Genomic DNA, 21,520 nt, shown 5'->3' with positions numbered 1-21,520 from the left:
TTGATCCAGTGTGCAGGAATTACATATGGTATTAGATTCTAGGCTTAGCTTCTAGTGTAATATAATAGTTCAAGTAAAAAAAACTATCAAATAATTTTTTAATTATTAATTTGCGACAGACATAAAAGAGTCAATTAGTCGTGTAAAACCAGAGCATGAGTCAGGAATGAAACTAAAATAATACTGTCACACATTGTAAGTGTGCAGACATTCAAAATTGACGCCAATGTCGAAAGACATAAAATTCTTGTGCTTGTGTCAGAAACAAATCATCCACGAGATGATACCTTGATCATTTCACTTGAAACTGATTGAAGAAGCAAACACCAATGCCCAATTACATTTAAAATTGCGTCTTTGTCAGTGGAATGAAAATGTGTGCAAGATGTGAGTCAATTGCACAAAGAGGAAAGTCAGTGTCCAGCCTTGTAAATAAAGATTGTTGTCTTTGATCACTCTTTGTACTTTGTAGGAAATCGTCACACCTCAGGGTGAGCTCAGCTCAATGACGCAACCCACCGCAGGAAATCAGATACAAGGAGGTCCACATAAAACAGTGTCATAAAATTCAACTGGATACTTACACCAGATTTGTTTCTCTTCAAAATTCACTTAATAGCTCTCATGAATGCTATAATAATAGCACTTTTTTGGGTGGGGGGGGGGGGTTATTAAAAAAATAAGTTCTGGTCACCCACGGTGCAGGCTTTTAGTCGGAGACCACTGTACTAACTTACTGACAAACTATGTAACATCGCTTTTAAATCGTTATCAGTCATTTGTCTTAGTTGTACTGTCCTTATGAAACGTACTCCCACTCCACTCATCCCATTTTCCCAACCTTGTCGTGTAGATTTCAGATAGCATTCATTTGACAAAATCAGCCTTTCATCCTTCAGTACATGATGTAACTTTCAGTTTGAATTCGTAATATACATGCTGGGTGGTTGGAGGGGGCCAGTGGTAGGGCCTACTTCTTTACAACTTTTCCCTCTGTTATTTCTGCCTCTTTCACTTTTTCCCCAGCACTGAATGACCATTATTGTGAAATGTGCTTCTTTTTATTCAAACCAACAAACACTTGCATACTCACACACACTCACATACACACGCATTACTTACTAGTGCTTCAAATCTTCTGTGTTAATTTATGGAAATCGGTACTTTCTGAAAGTTCTGTACTTGCTTCACCTCCCACCCTCTTCCCCATTGTTATCAACTCTATCTGTGAAATGTGCGACGGTGTAGGGCTACCGATACTGCGTTGTAAAGGATCAGTACTTACTTGCCTCTGTACAGACTCGCACCCTATAAAAGTCCCGGATATTATGGTACTTCTCGACAATAAGATAAATATTATATTAGAAACCTTCCAGATTGCATCCTGCACCCGACCATTATATCCCCCTCTATGCATTCTTTGCGGGTTGTTCAGCAAAACATTTTCACCTCAAATCAGCCCAAATCTGGCTTATTACGAAAGACAGTGAAATTTTGTGCCAGTTTTAGAAGTTCTCCATTTATTCACTCATTCTGTCTGTATCCTATGGGTTATTCCCGCAATTGGAAAATATACTTTTACAATGTTCAAGCAAATTGAATTGTGATTTTTAGAGAGAAAATCGCTGTCAGAAAGAAACTTTTCTCAAATCTGTCTAGATCTAAAGATTTTGCTGGTGTGAGGATTCAATGGGAGTATGACAACAGAAAGACCATGTTGAAAGAAACTGATGCTAAAACTAAAGCTAAGAACAAGAATAATTGAAGATGTTACATCAGAGGTTGTGACAATGAAACATGAAAATGGGTAAACGCCGCATGACTGTGTGGTCAAGTTTCACGTTCCTAGATTTGCTGTAATGTAGATGAAGAAATCAAACAAGGCAAAAAATAGGTAATGGGTTGATGGAAATATATTCAAACAAAAATAGGTATAATGGGTTGATGGAAATATATTCAAACAGGCTTCAAAATACCATTTTCAATCGTCTTAAAGTGCTAAATTTGAATTGGGGGGGGGGGGGGGGCTTCGCCCCTGAGCCCCCGCCAGGACGCTATCCCTGGACCCTGCTGGGGATGGCCTCTAGACCCCCAGCAGAATAAAAATGCTTTGTCTCTTGAAAGCACTACACACATGCACACACACATGTACAGTAACAGTGTGCATGAAAGAGGCAGAGACACACAAAAGAAACCACCTACATTAATTTGGAGCCTGTCCCACTTAAATTATTACCTTGCTGCATTGGAAGAGGAGTTTTTTTTCTGATTTTCATTGTTTCCAGGGCATGTAGTGAGGTGTGTGTATTAAATCCTTTTTTTTCCAAGACAATTTTATAACAATAAAATCTGCCACATGATGCAGCTCTCTAGAAAAACTTTTATAGTCTTTTTTCATTTTTGTGTGCATGTTAACCTCCTCTCCATCACCAACCCATGAGCTGAGTGTAATGTTTTTGCTGGTTTGTTTTTCTTCCAGACTGAACAACAGATTGATTGTGCCTTGGATTTGATGAGGAGGTTACCTCCTCAACAAATTGAAAAGAATTTATGTGATCTTATTGATCTGGTGAGTACTATAGTTTATCATAGAATTAAAAATTGATAAACGATCACATTATTCTCATAGTGTGCGTAGGCAGGGAGGAGAAAATGTAGGGGACACTAAGAAGCAGTTCTCATGGAAACATTCACTACCCTATTTCTCTAAACCTGCTCAATATCCCCACCTTCAGGAGTTTTGTCTATACTATATAAAATCATTTTACTTGTGTATGTACTTTCAGACCATTAGATAATTTTGTCTCATGGGTTGGGGAATATTTTGGGGATTGAAATGGAAAGGTTTTAATTATTAAAGAAACAGTAAAATTTGTTTGAAAGTGAACAGCACTGTACTGTTTACTATAATATTTTTCTCTTTGAAATTTGTAAAAAAAATTATGAGTATTAATTGAAATAGCACCTATTGGTAAAAAATGTTTAGAATAGTATGGGCAGTCTAATAAACATTGTGTACTCCATATCTGTCTTTTTCAAGGTGCCCTCTCTTTGTGAGGATTTACTTTCATCAGTGGACCAGCCTTTGAAGATTGTGCGAGACAAACTTGTGGGCAAGGATTACTTACTTTGTGATTACAACAGAGATGGTGATTCATACAGGTAATTAGCATTGACAGAGGTATAAATTATTATGTTATTACTAATTTGAAAGAAAAATACAGTATAACTCGGATATAACTCAAATTCATCGGGACCGGCCCCCGGTAATTTGAGGGATCCGTAGTTCGAGAGATACGTGAACAGTGTTATGACATCGGCCATGTCAGAGAATCAAGGGAAGCAAGAAAGATTGGGTCAGAACAGAGATTTGTATTTTTTTAGCCATTGCCCTAGATCAGATAGGTTAGATTTAGATAAGATAAGATACATCTTTATTGTCCAGATCCTAGCACATTGGTTTGGTGTTCCACCTCGTGTACACACACATGCACACACTCACGTAGGCTTACAATCACATGCATAATATAAATGAGCAGCAATATAAACAATAATAATCGTAAGCTAGATACACTCAATGTTATTTTGATGCATGCTCTAAGGTCGTAAGTACTTACAAAATGGTTAAGATGGAAGCATTTTGAAAGATGATGGTAAAAATGACCTTCTGTATCTTTCTTTGTTACAGATCAAAAGCCTAGGTCTTTTACTTCTGACTGATGTTTTTATTTGAGGGAACAAGGGATGTTTGTTGTCTAAAAAGATGGAATTAATTTTTTTTGTGCAAGCTGTTTTATAATTCATCCAAGTAGGGGAATGAAGATGTTGAAATTTTACATGCTTTCCGTATTAGTAGATTTAATTTTTCTTTATCTTGTTGTCTTGTGTTCCCGGCCCATGCTGTTATACAAAAATTGATCATACTTTCTATGGTAGAATGGTAGAACATGGACATCAATGTTTTATCAACTTTAAAATACTTTAGCTTCCTTTGAAAAAATAGTCTTTTGTTCACTTTTTTTTATGCAGGAGTGAAGTGTGGACACGCCAGTTTGAGTTTGTTGCCTATTGTAACACCCAAATTTGTGCCTATTGACTTGAATTTGAAAATGACAGATTGAAAATGAGAAACACAATGAGCAACGCTTTCAAGTTCGATTGGTAATAAGCCTCCCGGTACCAAGACAATTTCATTGCGTGGGTCAGTGTAAGCGGTCTTAAATAGTTTGCACCAATCGAACAGTGTCTTTTCAAACTTTTCTAAACATAAACAATTTGACAAGATAAGCATATCACAACATTCATCAACAACGCGATGACGAAACAATGCAACCTGACCCGGCCTCTCCCACCAAGAGCACTGTCTTTACAAAGAGAGGTGGGGCAGCCGATCGTATGATGCACAACCCTTCCTCTCACCCACTCCACACAACACAAGCCTAGCTAGGCTTAGGACCTAGAGTGCTAAAAAAGGCACAGTTAGCTGCTTTGGGGGGGGGGGGTATTTTACCGACCGTGTCTTTTCTATTAAATTCCATGTTTGTGTTTGGGTAATTTTTTTACCAAAAAAAAACTGGACCGCAGGCACAGTTCGGCGGATGTATGATTTCGAGTAATCTGTGTTCGACCTATCCGTGTTATACTGTATATCTTTTTGCATTCTGTGAATGGCTTGTACTTTGCTCTTCTTCATGACTCAGTATATATAGAAGTTCCTGCCAATATTTTTACTGTTCAAAGTTAGTTTCACAACTTAATGTGAATCTTTCCTTCCATCCTTCTCTCTCTGCATCTTCCCAGCCACGAATTCATGTGAGTGTGACTTTCTTATCAAGCCCTGTAGATAAAAAGCTGTATTTTGAAGTGCAACAGTTACTTATACTGAAATATAATATATAATAAATCTTTTTTTCTTTTTCAAGGTCACCATGGAGCAACAGTTATGACCCCCCATTGGAAGATGGAACAATGCCGTCGGAATCACTACGCAAGCTCGAGATTGAAGCAAATAATGCATTTGACCAGTACCGGGAGATGTATTTCGAGGGCGGCGTGTCCAGCGTCTACCTGTGGGACCTCAGCCATGGCTTTGCTGGTGTGATACTCATCAAGAAAGCTGGGGATGGCTCTCAAAAGATCAAAGGTTGCTGGGATTCCATTCATGTCATTGAAGTTCAGGTAAGGTGCAAGATCATTCTAATATTTTTCCGCTTAAGATACAGTAGTTAACAGAGGGGTTTTTTGGGGTTGTTTTTTTTAAAGATTTTAAGTGTTAGTTGAAGTTTGTAGTATGAAGTCTGATTTGCTTTTCTGTTGTTGTTGAAAGAAGTGCTTATTTAGGCCACATATGGCCTAAATAAGGTAAGGGAGGGGGGTTTAGCTTATTTAGGCCACACATGCTCAAACTACCGGGGGACACCCTTTTCAGGCAACTGAGTTCGTTCCACTTTCATAATGGTGCACCTTTCTCACTTAGTACAGTTTTGTCTCAGTGTACAACTTATATATATATATCACAATGAATATTGTAAGAACAAAGCACAATACGCAACATATTGCTCAATCCCAATGGTTTGAATGAGGGCCAGATTTTTACTTCATGGAGGGGCAAAATCTCGGCTAACATTTTGGCACACTTTGGTCAAGTGAAAAGGTCAAATCCTCCGAATGGACTTCCGGGTCAAATTTGGGGTATAAAAAGTGTGTACACAACGTGGCTGAGTCAAAGTTACACTATCTTTGCCTGAGTGGCACTCTCTTGTACTGTCTCGTAGTAGTAGTAGTACATCTCTCGTACTGTCTCGTAGTAGTACATGTAGATTTAGTAGTAGTAGTAGTAGCAAAGGTCGTGTAGAGAATCTTTGGTAGTAGAATCTATCTAGTAGGCAGTTTCGTGAATGTGCACGCGGCAGTGCGAATCGGCCTCGATAAGCCCCGTAGACCTTTGTGATCGGCCACGAAGCCTCGTGTTTTGAAGGGTCTAAACAACTTAGTGTTAATCGCACTGCCACATCCGACAGGCCTACATCTTTTTAAAAGGAAAAGAAACGTCATCAAAATGGTTGAATTTGCGTGAAAATCGATTCGGTAGAACTGGAACTACTAAAATTTGCTTCTGAAAGCAAGTTACAAGGCCATTTTTATAACTCGAAATAACTATTGGCTGTGTTATTGTGTATAAATTATGAAACTTCAGGACGTATTATTATTTTCCAACATCTTTTGACGCCTTAGCTGTAGAGGTTGAAGTTTTCACAACACTAATAGATCTAGTAATAGGGCTGTCCGTAAAAAATGCATAGATCTACAAAAGCCGAACCACCGAATCGACCGGTCAGCGACCTGGGCACCCCGCTCTCCCCTGCACACTATGATAACGTGTTGCTTTGGTATAATTATTCAACTATTAATACGTGCGGCTATGGCAATTGGGATGTACTGACTGACAAAGCGATTCACGGTTTTGTTTTTATTTTACCATATATTTGACTTTAATAGTGCAGGTGATAGCTAGATCTAGATTCCCTGTCTAGAATCAGCAGTAGCACGCCTATACTATGCTAGAAGCAGCCAGAGAGCCTACAACTGCTAGATCTAGATCTAACTCATTGCTATGCCTTTGGGCTTTGGAATTGAAATAAAACGAATTGCACAGTTCTAGTTAATTTTAGATTCAGCAACTATCTGTATTTCCAGAGTTAATAATAACAAATCTCAGCATAACAATCACTTTTACTTTTATTAGAATAATTAGTTCCAACTTTTTTTTCTAAAATCTGTTTTGCGCAAACTTAAGACTTTCTCTACTTGTAGAGCACAGAATTTACATTGTAAGCCTCCGCTCAGTCTTTTACTTTTGAGTATATATATACATAATAAAATACGTATAGATCTTGATCTTTATTATTATTATCATTTTATGTTATTTTCTGGATATTTTAAAAACTTTTTTTAAACATTTCATAAAGTAAAATTGTGCCTTTTCTTTGATAAGAATAGCGTTAGCAGTGGACTTTTTAGACAGTGAGTCTCTGATTCAATATTTAAAAAAAAAAATATGCCATGCTAATCAATGAAAATTGCAAATTGATAATAGTATAGTCCTGTAGAGGATAGGTGGACTCCGGGGTCTGCATAGCGAAATACTAGGTTTTAGGATGTGAACCCTGGAGTCACCGTAGTGAAATAAGGTTTGGTTTAAGTAAGGATCGGTGTACCCCGGGGTCAATGTAGTGATAAATAAGCAGGTTTAAGGTGGACTACTAGCGAAATACTAGGTTTTAGGACAGGTGGACCCCGGGGTCACCGTAGTGAAATAAGTAGATTTCTTTAAAGATCAGTGGACCCCAGGGTCACCATAGTGAAATAAGTAGGTTTAATTTTAAAAGGATTGGTGGACCTCGGAGTCACCATAGCCGTAGAGGAATGGAATAAGAAGGTTTAATTAAGGATTGGTGGACTCCCGGGACACTGTGATTAAACCTACTTATTTTACTACGGTGACCGCATGGTCCACCTATTCTAAAACCTAACTAGTATTTCGTTAGGTAGACACTGGGGTCCACCTTAAACCCACCTATTTCACTACGTTGACTCCAGGGTCCACCAATCCTTAAAATTAAACCTAGATCTACATGTACTTATTTCACTACGTTGACCCCAGGGTCCACCAATCCTTAATTAAACCTAGATCTACTGATTTCACTATGTTGACCCCAGGGTCCACCAATCCTTATTAAACCTAGATCTACTTATAATTTCACTACGTTGACCACGGGTTCCGCCAGTCCTACTATAAAATAAACTGAGATCTACTTATTTCACTATGTTGACCCCGGGGTCCACTGATCCTTAGACCTTGATCTACTTATTTCACTACACTGATTCCGGGGTTCACATCCTAAAACAGTTTTTTTTTTTAGGTAGACCCCGGTTCACATCCTAAAACAGCATTTTTTTTAGGTAGACCCCGGGGTCCACCTATCCTTTTGGGGCAAGATAGACCCCGTGGTCCACCTATCCACTTCCTTAATAATAACTGAAAAACATGCCAGCTGTCATGAATAGTGAAGAAAAATGTGGGGAAAAAAAAGATAATGAGGTAGACTATAATTTGTCAAAAAAATTGCAAGTGCAAGTGAAGATCATAAGATAATTTTGTTATTTTCTGGTCATCTTTTCACGGTTTATAGAATGTTCCAGTGGGCCTACTACTAGATCTATGTCTCTGAAGAACATTTTGCTTGACTTTATTAGCTTTTTTTTCATGTACTTGAAAGCATAGAATATAATAGTTTCACACAAATGTATGCACAATACCTTGAAAAAGAAAAAAAAGGTCATTTTTGTTGTTGTTTTTTAACGGAATCTGTTTTACGTTGAGAAAAGCGCTAAAAACAAGTTAAAAATTTTAAGAATTCCCATAATATTAGGAATCCGAAATTACTACCTTGATCTAGTTTGCTTACTCTTTAATAACCATGAGCTGTTAAGAAAAAAAGAGAATGATATAGGATTTGTCTAAATATGACCATTAGTATTAGCATTATAAAGATATTGCCCATTTTGTCCAATTATCCTTGCAGGTAAAATCACCCTGTACTGCACCTCATTAAGCACAAAAAGAATATTTCTGTGACTTTGTATAAAGGTGTTTTGTAGTTGAGTTCTATGTAAAATTCTCAACAAAATAATGTACATTTGGACCGTACAACTGAGATAGACACTCATGCACACAATAACATTCACACATTACACACATACACACATACATACACATTTACTCTCTCTCTCTAGATCTCTCTCTCACCACAACCACACACAAAACAAACACATACACACACACATACACACACACACATACACACACTCACACACACACACACACAGACACACAACTCTTACCCTTGGTCCACTTATCATTTAGTATCATCCTCTATTTTGAAATAATACCCCGCACTAAATAAAAAGATCAGTAGAATCTCGACCTTCCGAATCCATGGTTAGTTCAAGAAATCTACCATATGATTAGTTCAAGAAATCTACCATATGATTAGTTCAAGAAATCTACCATATGATGTGGCCTAAATAAGGTAAGGGAGGGGGGTTTAGCTTATTTGGGCCACAGTGTGGCCTAAATAAGGTCACCCGTTGTTGAATACTGGCAATTGAGTCTTGATGTAATTTATTCGAAAATTGCAGCAAACCAATTATTATACTGATTTCCTTCCAGATTCTAATTTGCAATTATATCCATTTCCTGTTACAGATTTTGTAGTTTGTTAATGATTGAACTGTAGGATCTAACATTTTATTTTGTCGACATTTTGGCCTGTAAACGTTAGAACATCTGGCCGACGAAAAAGGCTTCGCTCACTCCAGACTGAAACTAAAAGTTTTTAATCAAAGGATGTCATAGACGTAGTCCTCACAGTAATTTCTGTACTAACAAAATTTGTCTCTTTCTTTTAGTAACATGTGATGCGGGTGGTTGGAGTGTGCCACCGTAGGTCCTAAGGTGTGAATAGAAATTATGATGCTTAGGCTGATGTTCTGCTCACTTAAAAACTTAAGTCTCGTAACTGAAAGGAGATGCTTCATATATGACCAATGTTGTTTATTATAACATATCATTATTATGATCCTTATATAGTGGTCCATCCAAGTCCTTACTGGTATTCTGCTGATTAACCATTCTTTATGAAGATTAAACCTGCTTCTCGCTCCTGACAGCTATGTCTGACATGAAAAAAATGCGATCTTTGAGTTTTTTTCTATTTACCATTTGTGCTTTGCAACCCTCTTCCCCCCCCCCAAGTCTTCCAAGACCAGTTCCCTTGGTTTGACTACTTGGTTTGCAGTATGGCGCACTGAGATGTGCACAGAAAGAGACAGGTAGAGTGTATGCGGCTCCTTAAGGTTTACGATATAATCTTATATGTAAACTGAAATTTCAAACCATTACGATTTCTACATAAGGTTTGCTTTACATTCTTCATCCATCCATCATCCATGTCTACAGGAAAAGTCCAGCGGAAAGAATGCTCACTACAAGCTGACCTCGACGGTGATGTTGTGGCTTCAAACAAACAAAGAAGGTTCAGGGACCATGAATTTGGGAGGCAGCTTAACGAGACAGGTATTTCTTTTCCTTCATTCCCTCGCTAGATCTTAGGGAGCACTATCAGTAGGTAGATCTAGTCCAGTCTACAATGTAACAAAATGTTTAATACATGGCTGTTTATCCATCCTGAGTGTACGAGACTGAGACAGGGCTTTGTTCTGCAATAAAGAATGCATAGGTGTCAGCATGCCATAATACTTGTTTTTTGAGTAGTTCAAGTTGATGAGTGTCAAGTGCATTGTTGATATTGTTTCCTTTTTCTTCCCTCTGTGTGTTTGCTAGGGAAATGTTTGGCTTTTCATAGAATGCAAACTGTACTGAGAAAGACTTATAAGTGAAGTACTCGTGAAATAAGCCCAGAGTCTTTCTTAATATGCCAGTGCATGTTTAATTGTAAATGCTCTGTGAGAAACCTGAACCTGTTAATTCCTTTGTACTATGTCCAAATTATTTTTTTTCCCAAAAAAATTAGTTGACAGCTTGAAAATGCTTGCTGCAAAACTTTGTATTCCCTGTATTTTAGCCTGGGTACTTTGACTTTCGTCAAGAAAGTAGGCATTTAGAGACAAGTTGTATAAAAATTAATTTATATGGGCTAATTCGGGTTTCTTGCTCTTGTGGTCTGCAGTCTCCTGTACAGTTGGGGGGGGGGGGGGATAAGGTGCGTGCTGTGGTTTGCTCCTTCTTTACTATCAACTTCCCCGGGGTAATGCCACTGACTGTAGTGTCTTTAGGCCATTCCCAAAGGGGGGACATTTCTTGTTCAAGCGCAGTAGAATTGTAAATGGGCTGATTCATGTCACGCTCATAACTGTGCCTGATCTACAACAGTGAACTGCTGCTTTTTCTTTCCTAATCCTTACTATTGTCATTTTTCCTCTACTTCTTTTGTACGTTTGTCACTGTCTTGTGACGTGCTATTTTTGAGGTGCCTTGATAGTCGAAGCAGACCTTGTGCTGTTGAAGCTAGAGAGGTGAGCAGAATAAGTCTGATTCCCTTTAAAGACTTCTCTGTTGACACCCACCCCTTGGCGCTCATATGACCTTATGCAGTTGCGAGCGCCGTAAAACCCTCTACTATAAAAAAAAATAATAATTTCTTATCAAACATCTGTTATCCTTATCCCTCCTGTTTCTTTTCTTTGTATGTTACTCCATAGTATTACCTCAAATCTTCAGCATTTGTATTACTATTTATGTTGTAAGTGCCGTAAAACTCTATGTAGAACATATGCTAATAGACTGTTTGTGTGTCTTCTAAGTTGAATGTAGTATTGTCGAAGAGAAAAGTGGTAGTCTTAGACAGGTGGTTCATTTGGACACTGTCATTTTAATTTTGTTATAATATATAGAAAAATCGGGGGCAGTGGGCAGTAATCGTTTTTACAAGTGGTTGTCTTGGACACGTGGTTGTTACAGCAGGTTGGACTGTAGTTATATTTTTTCTTTCTCAAGACAAGAAATAATCGTCATTGTTTATTGTTTCTGCGTTTGCTTTTCAGGTTGAAAGTGATGCTGCTGTCAATGACAATTCACCACATATAGTTAACATCGGAAAGATGGTGGAAGTAAGTCGTTATATTTACTTTTCTCGTTTTGATTCGCTTTCAATTGTTAAGTGATTGGCATAGCCATTAAAACATTATTTTTTTGACTTCTCATTCATTGAACGTTGACTTCTTGAACTCCCTTCTTGCAAAGTGTTGCATATAATAGTAATTTACTGGCTGCTGTCTGGTGCATTTTGTTTAAAATGGTACTTTAGCTGAATGATTATGTGAGTGGTTGGTGGGTGCTCTGGTATGGTTTGCTCTTTCTTTCCTATCAAACATCTATTGTCCTGATCTCCCCTTCTTCTTTTTTGTGTTTATAACTCTTGTAACACCTCTAATCTTCAGCACTTATATGACCTTATTGTGTTGCAAGTGCGGTAAAACTCATACTAAAACTAAAACGAATTAATTTGTTTAGGTATTGACTTGCCTTCCCATCTTGGTGAAAGTTCCGTAAATGTAAAGTTATAAAGTTTGACGTTGGTTTTGTATATCCTGATTAAGTGTGATTTATTCATGAACTTAAAAAACCCACCCCTGCTGTGTAGAATGATAAGATTTTAAATGTTTCCTCTTTTTTTTTTTTGCTTTGCTAATTAGCTGTTCTTTCTCTGTGTAAAATTCAGGCATAGCTTTGCTTTCATTTTGCACCAGGTATAAATGATGTATAAAGGTTCTTTAAAAGTTGAGAGTCTGTTTTATGAAAATTGTAACTTGTATTTAATTCAATTCTTAGATTACGCTGTGAATATTCCCTTTTAAAAAAATTATGTTATAATGAATGCAAAATGTTCATTTTCTCTTTTTCGATTCAAGTTCTTTTACATTCAAGAGAGAAGAGGAATTATCCATTTTTCATCTTTCTATGATAGCCATGAGAAAGGTATACTTGTGAGGGATAAGAAGATCATAAATCATAAATTTTTTTTAAGTACATGTATTTGTCATATGCACAGTGGTTTTAGTTTTATGAGATGAATTATACTGTATTAAAAAGTCCAGATCATGAAATTTTTATGGCAATAGATTAATGAGTCACTGCTGATCCCGGCTTAGAATTTCAGTGTTTGGAAATTTGTGTTTTGGAATGTTTTGATGACTTTTTTCTTAAATTACAATTTTACAGGAAATGGAGAACAAAATTCGAAGCACCCTCAACAGCATCTATTTTGGCAAGACCAAAGACATTGTGAACCGACTCCGTTCCCACGAGCCTTTGCAAGACTCCAAGCAACAGGCGGCGTTCAAGAAAGACTTGTTCCAGGCGCTCTCCCAGCGGACTCAGGCTCAGTGATGCTGCGTGCCTCTTTATTGCACAGGGGAAGAGAATGACGTGTTGTTGTCCTGTGTGAGTGTTAGCTTTGAGTTGAATGAAGTTTTTGCCGTTGTTTGAATTTGTTGGCTACTACTGTCTGTGTTCAGAGCTGCTGGCTGCAGATGTATGGAGATTCGTTTCTGAGGATGTTTGGTAATTCTGATGATGCCTCGAACCACTGTTAAGTGTTGTAACAATCTCGAAAAAAAACTAGTTCTCCAATACTGGTCATTAACCCGTACTAGAAAACATCAAAGACTGCATTTACTCTCATGCAAATGTAGCTCTGTCTCGCAGACTTTTTGGAAAGCATTTTGGTCGAACAATTTTCTAATGTGTCTCATCATAATATGTATTGTACTGTTCATGTTATCACAAGTGTGGTGATGAAATAAAAAATTTCTCTGTCTCTTTCTCAGGTTAGAGTTGTCAAACACTTCTTTTAATCTGCTTATTAAAAAGTAGTGGGAACACTGCACAAACACAGAACAAGCGTAATGACATCACATGTGGCATTGACAAAGTATGTTTAATTCGTGGGTTTTCATGGAGAGGAATTGTGATGTAGTTGTAGCTAGCTCCAGGTCACATCAACTGCACATGACTATCCCATGTTGGGCAATGAGTTTTCTTCCTTCAAGAGATTCCATAACATAATCTTCATCCTACCAACTAAATTCTTCTAGGTATTTTCTATAAAAATGTCTGTTTGGCATGCATGTTTCATGTCAGTGTGAGCTGGTGTGTGTGTGTGTGTGTGTGTACATTATACTGTACAGATGACTGAGTTACTTTATAAGTTAATGTGATGTTATGAAAGCCACAAAGAGAGTGAACAACTTGCCAGTGCGAGTGGACAGGAGGATCACATATCTGATCCTGCAGTGTTTTTCTGCAGTGAAAGTCCTCTTTTTTTTTTCTATTTTGTCCCTGAAGAAGCCAGCGGGCTACTCTCTTTGATGAAAAGTCACTATGTTTCCTTAATGCAGTTTCAGGCTTGTATTGTCATGTTTTTTCCATATATTATTACAATAAAATTGTTTGTTTTTTAAAGAGCCTGCGATTTCATGTTTGTAAAGTATGCAATTGACCAGCTTTCTAAATTTTTTTCAAAAGATGTTCTCAGTTTGGTTATAGTCTTCTAAATTGTTTAGCAAGGACAAATTAAATGCATTTTTCTTTTTGTGCAGATTACAACGCTGCATATTGGTTTTGTGATTAGTGGTTTTTACACTTCTAATATCACATTGAAATTGAAGATATCATATAAATGTTGTTTCTTTTTTAAAATAAGAACTTTCAATGTGACCTTAAGTGTAGTACTTCTCGTACTTCTCTTGGTTGATGTTAGCTTGGTCTGGGGTTGAAAGTAATACCCACAATATGTCCTGCACTATTTGTTTTTATTTATTTTGCTCGGTTCATTTCGTTTGTTCTTTTCCATGATCGTATGAAGGTGCAATGAGAGAAGTAGACTATTATTGTTAATTTATTGGGAACATTTTTTTTTTTCGGTTTCTTTTCTTGTGCAGGTGTTCATGTCATTTGTAACTGTCATCATTTGATTTATACCCCAATTTTTGTTTTGTTTTGGGTTTTTTAAAGTCTCAGTGATTTGTTTTTCTGATTGTTATCCACTATTGTTTCCCCAAACCTTTATCAAGAATGGTGCAGAAGACCACTCTGCTTCTGGTGGAGGATCAGCAATCTTTCCTCCCTTTTCAAACCCTTTCTGCAAAATTTGTTCTTTCAAAATTCTTTTTGCAATGTGGAATTGATAAGAAAAAATATAATATTTTATAATATAATAATTTAGCTTTGTTAAATTTTTTTTTTCTTGCCTTCATTATCACTTTGCTTGAAAGTATGTAAATCATGAAAATAAATTTGCTGCTGAGCAAGGTATCAAACCCGTCATTACATTTGTGTCATAATAAATTTAGTTTAGCATTGGTGGTAGTTGTTTAATGCCAATTTTATCGACATTTCGCATTGTCACTAGTGTGAAACAGCATGAGGGCCCTTCATTTTGGTAAGATTTAAACTTAGTGTTTGTTACGATGTGTCTTTAGTCCAGACTTAAGTAAGATCGTACGTTTAACAGGTAATGTAAATAGATGCAGTTACCCCATCTGTACTCGCATTGCTTTTCTCTTGGTATTCTTTTTTGCCTTTTTCGACGTCCTGGAGTGCGTTCAATGACACCCCGTGCAATGTGCATGTCTGAGATTAAATACATGAATTTAAAAAAATTGTATTTGGTACCTAGTCAGATGATACATACTAGGTGGCTTACTGGTTAAGCTCTCCGACTCTCAACCGTAAGGTCGTCTATTCGAATCCCGTCAGGGGCCCAACGTTGTGTCCTTGGGAAAAGCACTTTACACAAATTTTCCTTTCTTCACCTGGGTGGGAATGTTTGTAGTGTTGGAGTGCTTAATTAGTTGCTTGCACTGCATGCTTCCCGGGAAGCTGAGAATGTTTCTGAATTTTCTATGGTCTGCTGGGGTAATATTATAGTGTGTAAAACGCATAGGTCTTGCTGTCAGTATTTATATGTACTATACAAATGCTCTTTATTATTATTATTTTTAGGTCTTATAGCTCTAAAGAGAGGCTAAGTGCCTGCTGAATGGTTTGAAGAAAAATTACCCAATTATATATACTATATAATAAACGGGTAGTGTTAAAGATGGAAGAGGGAAAAAGTTGGACGTAACGAGGCCGGAAAAAGCTGAGAAGACACATTAAAGTAATTGTGAAGTGACTGGACTGCACCTTTGTTGTGTGCTATTTCTCACAAAAGAGTGAGAGGGGTTGCACTTGCACCTCTTTCTAGTGTACCAGTGGTCTATTTATTGATTACCTCCCCCCCCCCCTTTTTTTTTTCCTCCTTTCCCTCAAGTGGTGATAATATGCTTGCCAAAATAAAAAAATATGATTGGGGGGGGGGGTGGTCAGGAAGTGGAAGACAAACACTTAAACAACAGTGATCAGGAAGACATACTCCTAAACAACAACTCAGTTGTGTATTTGCTCCTGAGAAATGTCACTTCCCTCCATGGCTCCAAAAAGGGTAGATCTACATAATGTATAAACTTACACTAGTGAGAGCTTTGTTATATATATATATTGCAGTTTCAGAACACTTTAAATATAGGCTACATGGTCTACATTGACAAGGCAAAATCAAAAGATCGTAGAAAAGCTTCAGTAAGCTCAGGGAATGAGATGAATAGAATATGTTTATTTATAAATTGGGTCTTCTATTAGAGGATCCAGGTTTTCTTGAACAAATGTCTAAGGAAGTTAATGAAGATCAGATGGACATACAGGGTCACCAACGAGGAAGTAGGCTATTAAGGAGAACAGGGCAGCGCCCAGTCTGAGTCAGAGATGAGGTGGGAAGAAGGCAGTGGCGATGGATTGGACATGCTCTCCGAAAGTCAAGCGGCTGCATAACAAGGAAAGTGTTGGATTGAAAGCCACAGGGTAAAAGATGAAGGGGGGGACCACGTGGAACCTGGAGAAAAATCACAGAAATTGATGTACAGAAAAGTGGGAAGACATGGAATAACATGAAGTGGCTAGCCCAGGATAGGGGAAGGTGGAAAACGTTTTTGTTCGTGGCATATATTCTGATCAGGGCGAGAAAGGCAATGATGATGATGGTGACTAGTGATGAAGGCTCTATCATACTCTATGGGTTTTACTCTTTGCGTTATCCTGACTGACGTTATAACGTGCTGAAACACTCTCAACTTCCTGGTAAGCATTCAGTGCTGCCTTTGTACAGGTGCTCAGCAAACACCAACACACAAGCAAGGTCTTTTTTGTGTGCCATTTTTTCCACGAGACCTGAGTACCCGTTCCTGCTTTGGTGACGTGAGGAAGACAAACACTTGAACAACAGTGATCAGGAAGACACAAGTTTGGTAGTGTCTTTCAGAGACACAATGTGGGGCCAGACAGGGATTCGAACCTGTAACTTTTTAATTGGGATGCTAACAGCCTATCATCAATGCTAACAATACTATCACTACTAGTGAGCACCACAGTGTCTTTTGTCGAGAGGACATACAATGAAAATCTTTGTTCATCACAAAAAGAGAAATTTGTCTTGGTCGTTTACTGCAATGGCAGTGGATGTTACAAAGGTTAAGTGCACTCACGCATACGCACAACAAGACAGGACATTTAGTGAATAGAGCTACATGTTATGTGCTGAAACAACTCCGCTCCGTAAAATTCTCTCTCTATCTCTCTCTCTCTCTCTCTCTCTCTCTCTCTCTCTCTCTCTCTCTCTCTCTTTCTCTCTCTCTCTCTCTCTCTCTCTCTCTCTCTCTCTCTCTCTCTCTCTTTCTCTCTCTCTCTCTCTCATTTGCAGCACTGTGAGTTCCTGGGGTATGGGCTCACAAGCAGAGCTGGTAGTAACGGAGACAAGTACTCCGGTACTTGTACTTACCTTACAATTTTCGGTACTTTTACTGTACTCCTGTACATTTTTTTTAAACCAGTACTTTTACTGTACTCCGATACTTTTTATACAAGTACTTTTGAGTATTTTTAAAGTACATTTTGAGAAATTTAGAAGCTTAGTGAAAGGGTAAGTGCCGGCATTTCTGATCATAATTTACGGAACAAACCCCCGGGCGGGCACAGCTGATCAACCAAGAGTTAAAAGTTGAGATCAAAGAACGGCCCGTCGCGTCAAAGATCAGCCACTATCGTGAATGTTGTGATCACAAGCGTGGTAAAACTCCATGAAACGGTACAGTGTTTGCTCCAGACGAGATCACACCAAGGTGTGAACTGACCGATGCGTTTCTTTTCCCCAAACATCGCACTCGCATCTGAGCTCACCACCTAAACTTACATCACTCACTGGGAGGGTTGGGCCTACAAGTTCGCTCCAGGCGGGATCACACCAAACTGTGAACTCTTCCCTAACCATTGAAAGCAGTTTTTCTCTATTCCCGAATTTGCGAGACAGCCTGAATTTTAATTGGTGCGGTCACAACGTAATGGTGCGTAAAACAGAGGCGGTTTTTTGTTTGTTTTTTGTTTGTTTGTTGTTGTTGTTGTTGTTTTTTGGGTTTTTTTTTTTGGGGGGGGGGCTCAATCAGAGATGGAAAGCTAAAATTGTTGGACAGGTGAAGGGGAGGGGCAACTGGATAAACGTAGATAAAGATCTCAAGACTCACGATAGGCTAATTAGTGTGTATTATTATTTAAGGCATACCTCATGCCACTGAGATTGGTCAACTCTTTGCTTGCCAAATGTTATAAATCCACCCAGGGCTCACGTCAGTTTATGGGTCACTGTAGATTTTTCCTTGGCTTCGTCGGCTAAGATCCCATATTTTCCTTGCTTCCGAGCACTGGGATTTTAGGCGGAGACTACTGTAGTAGATCATCTTTGGTTACACTACACTTACTAGACTCTAGGAAACTAATATTGTATTTTGGTTTGCCGTGGGTGCCGTGGACTGCACAGTGTGACCAAAATCTGTCTTACCTCTATAATCAATTGAAACTGAAACTGTGTTCTCAAAGTGTATCTAACATTTTTTTTAGGCCACCTAAATTTCTTTTAAACTTTTTTTGGGGTGGTTTTTGCTTAAGACAAGGCTACATTGATTGCTTGAGGATTTGTTGATGAAGAATTCAACGCACTTTTCCATTTCTATGCTGGCCATTTTCATCAATTTTATGTTTTCTTAAAAGCAACTTTGTATCTACAATTTTTCAATTTGGATACTTTTTCTGTAGAACTTTCCGACCTCTTGGACTGACTTACATTTGATCACATTGTCTTGCTCAAACAAGTTCTATTCTAGCACTTACCCACTAGTTGCGTCTGTTCGTTTGGGTTGGGTTTTTGTTTTTTAATTTCACAGACCATTTCCACCTTCGTTCAGAGCGTACATTGTGTATTCAAATGCTTTGTATACTGTTTACATGTTTAGTATAATACATAGCCAAATTTGTCAAATATACTGGATATGTTATTTAGTATGATGTTTTGCATAAGCGCTGAAGTGTTTTAGCATATTAGCAGAACGTACTCAAAATGTACTCTTAAGTACCTTTTAAAAACTACTTGTACTCAAGTACATTTTACAGGAAAGTACTTTTACTGTAGTTAGGTACATTTTTTAGATTGTACTTAAATTTGTACTTAAGCACTTTTTAAAAGTACTTTAACAACTCTGCTCACAAGTTTCTCACGTAGATGTTAGTTCAACTCATTACAGTTCCACAAGCATTCCTCAGGTCTACTCTACACGCCTTTGGTATCCCACATGTCTTATAGTGGCGAGGCGCTTCACCGCTGCGTACAGAAGACCCGAATTCGATTCCCAAGTGTGGAGAATTTTTATTGAGTATCTCAAGTCTCTCTGAAGGGATGCTGGATCCCTCTCAGTCTGAGTGACACTGACGGGCAGGGTCGAAGCGTACCTCCTAAATTATCTAAATTGTGTAGGCGTAAAAACACCGTCAATTTTAAAGAGAAAATAAACATCTTTGGTGTTGGAATCTAGGCTATCACTGTAACCAGCAAAATGCTCAATCTTACAGCAAACTCAGAAAGATTGTTATTTTTATTCTTTTTTATCTTTGTGTTGTAACAGATACCAACAAAGCATCACTTCAAACACATTTTGTCTAGGAGCTGGATTAGGCTATGTAGTCTGGAAAGTTGAACGCACCCAACTAAGAAACAATGAGCGCATAGGCATCTGTGTCAGTAGGGGAAACTGTGTCGTAAATTCAACTTTCATAACATTGTCAGGGCAAGGAGAGCGTGAGCCCTTAGTACAGTGTTCTTTTTTCTAGTATTTAACCTTTTTGAAGATTTTCATTAAAGACAGTCCGTGGGAAAGGGCTCCTCCTTTGCTGAGCCCTAAAGACATTTGATTGGCTGCTGGATTACTGTAGTAATAAAACAGCCGCCAAGTTGATAACTCTGTGTTCATTGCGTGCGGTCATAAAGGTTTCAACTGCTTTTTTCTATTATGAAGAAACTTTTATTTACTTTGGGATAGAGTTGGGGATGGTGGGTGGGGAGCTCAAGCCCGTGAGCCCTTCACTACCCGCCGCCTCTGCTTCTACTTCTGCTGTTTGTACTGTTGTTGCTGCTGCTGCTGCTGCTGCTGCTGCTGCTGCTGCTGCTGCTGCTGCTGCTGCTGCTGCTGCTGCTGCTGCTGCTGATGATGATGATGCTTCTACTACTACTACTACTACTACTACTACTACTACTACTACTACTACTACTACTACTACTACTACTACTACTGCTGCTGCTGCTGCTGCTGCTGCTGCTGCTGCTGCTGCTGCTACTACTACTACTACTACTACTACTACTTTAGTGACCTAGAAAAGCGTTTTTGTTTGCTTCTTCTTTCCTATCTCCCCATCTTCTATTTTTGTGCTTGTTACTCTCTTGTAACACCTCTAATCTTCGGCACTTATAATATAACCTTATTGTATTGCAAGTGCCGTAAAACGCTTACTAAAAACTTTTACCATAGGCTAATAAAAAAACTAATTTGAAAATTTAAGAAAGTCTTAGACAGCTCCTTGACAGAGAACAGACATAGCGGCGCCTTTTAGACTGATTTAGAGGTACATGTACCTGTAATGTATTTTTTTAAAACGTGTCTTTCTGTGCTGGCCTATTTATTCATCTCAGCTTTCGGCCAAATTTGAAGCGTTTCAGCGTTTCAGCGAACCAGGAATTCATTGTTCACGTGTACGATGACTGCAAATGTGTGTGTACCGTGTGTGTGTGTGTGTGTGGTGGTGGTGGGGGGGGGGGGGGGAGGGGGGGGGGCGATGTCAACTTTTTTTTTTCAATTAGCAATAACCACGCCTCGGTAAAACCTCATTGGCTATGGTACCGCCACTGCGCAAAGCTGATGTCGACTTAATTAACGATCAAGCACATCCGAATAAAATGTCCGGACCTTGAAGAGACCCGAAGGAAGTATAATAGCCCTATATTTTAAATGCACTAATTTAAAGAGTTTTTACTCCACTGTTGATCCCTTTCCAACCTTGCAAAGTAAAACTAAACTCTCTGGTAAAACCAAACCGTAGTATTAATTAATTAACGAGAAAAACGGTTAATCAGCTCAATTGAGTCCTGGTCGCTCATAATCACCTTACCATGAAGTAATTACGAGTGTAGTAAAACTCCTTACCAAACTAACAGACAAAGAAGGAAAGAAAAAGAACGGGCTCATATAGGCCGTCTGGTCATAATAATATAAATTATATAGAATAGTTTCACAGAAAATGTTAGAGAGCGGGATTTATTACAAGTGGTTCAAAGAGGATAGTAATTTTACGTGCTCCGAATTTTGTCTGTCCGTATCTGTCCCCCCCCCTCTCTCTCTCTCTGTCTCTCAACAAAGTTGGGGAAAGACGTTTTTACTTCGATGTTTGACCTCAGAAAGTATTGTAATTAGATCAACACCGTTTTAAGAATCATCACAATAATAATGTTCCTCGTGTTTTTATAAA

General features: G+C 38.3%; 1 protein-coding gene and 1 non-coding gene across 2 annotated transcripts in view; one reads left to right on the top strand and one right to left on the bottom strand.

The window, feature by feature from the left end:
* The window catches only part of LOC101852577 (F-actin-capping protein subunit beta), a 16,466-nt gene extending 1,562 nt beyond the window's left edge, over positions 1-14,904 (top strand). The window contains exons 2-7 of the mRNA XM_005109527.3: positions 2,480-2,569; positions 3,041-3,162; positions 4,923-5,178; positions 10,022-10,138; positions 11,626-11,691; positions 12,803-14,904. Of these exons, the coding sequence (XP_005109584.1) occupies positions 2,480-2,569; positions 3,041-3,162; positions 4,923-5,178; positions 10,022-10,138; positions 11,626-11,691; positions 12,803-12,970 (819 nt within the window). The 3' untranslated portion in view covers positions 12,971-14,904. The remainder of the gene's footprint in view (positions 1-2,479; positions 2,570-3,040; positions 3,163-4,922; positions 5,179-10,021; positions 10,139-11,625; positions 11,692-12,802) is intronic.
* A 5,923-nt stretch (positions 14,905-20,827) lies between these two features.
* On the bottom strand, positions 20,828-20,912 carry LOC118478651. The gene has a single exon (XR_004859202.1). It is a non-coding gene; the product is annotated as a U4 spliceosomal RNA (small nuclear RNA).
* Positions 20,913-21,520: the final 608 nt, after the last annotated feature.

Source organism: Aplysia californica, unplaced genomic scaffold, assembly GCF_000002075.1.
Source record: "Aplysia californica isolate F4 #8 unplaced genomic scaffold, AplCal3.0 scaffold00786, whole genome shotgun sequence".
In the NCBI taxonomy this organism is placed as follows: domain Eukaryota; kingdom Metazoa; phylum Mollusca; class Gastropoda; order Aplysiida; family Aplysiidae; genus Aplysia; species Aplysia californica.
This window is presented reverse-complemented; position numbering and strand designations above follow the sequence as displayed.